At 44.4% G+C, this 2,010-nt stretch overlaps 1 protein-coding gene across 2 annotated transcripts in view; it reads left to right on the top strand.

Moving 5' to 3' along the window:
- The window catches only part of LOC104762683 (inactive TPR repeat-containing thioredoxin TTL3-like), a 3,881-nt gene that overhangs the window by 1,045 nt on the left and 826 nt on the right, over nt 1-2,010 (top strand). Inside the window, exons 2-4 of one of the 2 annotated variants that reach the window (XM_010486019.2) lie at nt 116-942; nt 1,019-1,387; nt 1,663-1,996. In XM_010486019.2, the coding sequence (XP_010484321.1) occupies nt 116-942; nt 1,019-1,387; nt 1,663-1,996 (1,530 nt within the window). Of the gene's footprint in view, nt 1-7; nt 943-1,018; nt 1,388-1,662; nt 1,997-2,010 lie in introns of both variants that reach the window. The other variant, XM_010486020.2, reaches the window with a different exon arrangement.

Here is a 2,010-nt window from a genome sequence, read left to right as displayed (position 1 = left end):
GAACAAGGTGGCCGCGGCGGCGGAGAGAAGATCAGGTTGTGGTTTATTGACTGTAATGTTTGGTAGACGTGGCTTGTGGTCCAAGAAATCTACCGCAGCCGATAACGGTAGCCAGAAAAGCACATCTACGGCTGCAACCGCCACAAGCAACATTCAATTCACTAAATCTCCAGGAACCGAGTTAAAGAAGCCTCGCGATGATCATAAGAAGGTTTCGGCCGAGCCAGTCCAGAATAAAAAGATCCAGAGCCAACAAAATCAGAACCAGAGATCCGTAGTTCCATCAAAACCCTCGTCAAATCAATACCCTAATAACCATCAATTAGGGAGCTACGAGAGTCATCAACAACAACAACAACAAAGGAGTAGTTATAACAACAATAGTAATAGCGTTGATCCATACCGAGGAGGAGGACAGAGGAAAGTGCCGAGAGAAGCCATTGGTTTATCAGGTGAGCTTGAAAGCATGTTCACCGATCATCAGAAAGCAAGAGGAGCCAATGGATTGGTTCGTGCATCTTCTAGCAATGTAATGTTATACGGAAACCTTGGCAATTTAAATCAGACAGGACCAGTTACGGCGGGTGTAAATTACGGTAATAACAATGGATATGGCGTAAAGAGGACTACGATGGCCGCTGCAACAAAAAGTCAAGATCAATCAGGATCTTTGTGTAGAGCAATCTCAACAAGGATGGATCCAGAAACGTTGAAGATCATGGGGAATGAAGATTACAAGAATGGGAATTTCGCAGAGGCGTTAGCATTGTATGATGCAGCCATTGCGATTGATCCCAACAAAGCTGCTTATCGTAGCAACAAGAGTGCAGCTTTGACAGCACTCGGGAGAATTCTTGATGCGGTTTTCGAATGCAGAGAAGCAATCAGGATTGAGCCTTATTACCATAGAGCACATCATCGGTTGGGTAACTTGTACCTCAGGTAATCGAAAAACCTCATAAATCAAAATTCTTTGTTATATATAAACATTGTAAAAAGATCATACAAATTCCTATAGGTTAGGAGAGGTCGAAAAATCAATATATCATTTCAAGCATTCGGGTCCAGAGGCTGATAGTGAAGACATTGCAAAGGCTAAAACTGTACAAACAAAACTCAACAAGTGCACAGAAGCTAAGAGATTACGAGATTGGAATGGTTTGATTACAGAGACAACAAACACAATCTCTGCAGGAGCTGATGCAGCCCCACAAGTATATGCATTGCTAGCAGAAGCCTTGTTGAAGACGCATAGACATCAAGAAGCCGATGAAGCTTTGTCTAGATGTCCTGTTTTCGATGTGGATACCAGTACTAGGTACTATGGACCCGTTGGTTATGCTGGTTTCTTGGTCGTCCGTGCTCAGGTTCACTTAGCCTCTGGCAGGTTTGTTTTATTTTCTTCTCTACAGTTCTTGGTTTATTATATAGTAACCGGTCGTAAATTTGACAGTTCCGGTCCTTTGATGTACCGGTCTCACATTTGAAGTGTCGGTTTACTGTTACAAGTTTTGGTTTTCTTGTAATAACCAGATAAAATCTATGTATTGTTTATTTTGAGATCCCGGTTTATTACTGGTTTTATTGTATGAATCCCGGTACTGAGTTATGTACGGGTCTTCAATTTGAAAATCTTGGTTTAATGTTTGGTTTTATAATCAGATTCGACGAGGCGGTGGAGGCGATCCAACGCGCCGGCAAGCTGGACGGGAACAACCGAGAGGTGGTCATGGTATCACGGAGGGCGCAGGCGGTGACGGAAGCTAGGTTCAGAGGAAACGAGCTGTTTAAAGCCGGGCGGTTCCAGGAGGCTTGCGCCGCTTACGGCGAAGGATTAGACAACGATCCGCGAAACTCCGTGTTGCTATGTAACCGCGCGGCTTGCCGAACAAAATTGGGTCAATTCGATAAAGCTGTCGAGGACTGCACGGCGGCGCTCTCCGTACGTCCGGGATACGGCAAGGCTCGACTCAGAAGAGCCGATTGTAACTCCAAGGTAACAATTAAAAA

Source organism: Camelina sativa, chromosome 18, assembly GCF_000633955.1.
Source record: "Camelina sativa cultivar DH55 chromosome 18, Cs, whole genome shotgun sequence".
In the NCBI taxonomy this organism is placed as follows: domain Eukaryota; kingdom Viridiplantae; phylum Streptophyta; class Magnoliopsida; order Brassicales; family Brassicaceae; genus Camelina; species Camelina sativa.
Note: the sequence above shows the minus strand (reverse complement) of the source record. Positions and strands in the feature narration are given on the sequence as shown.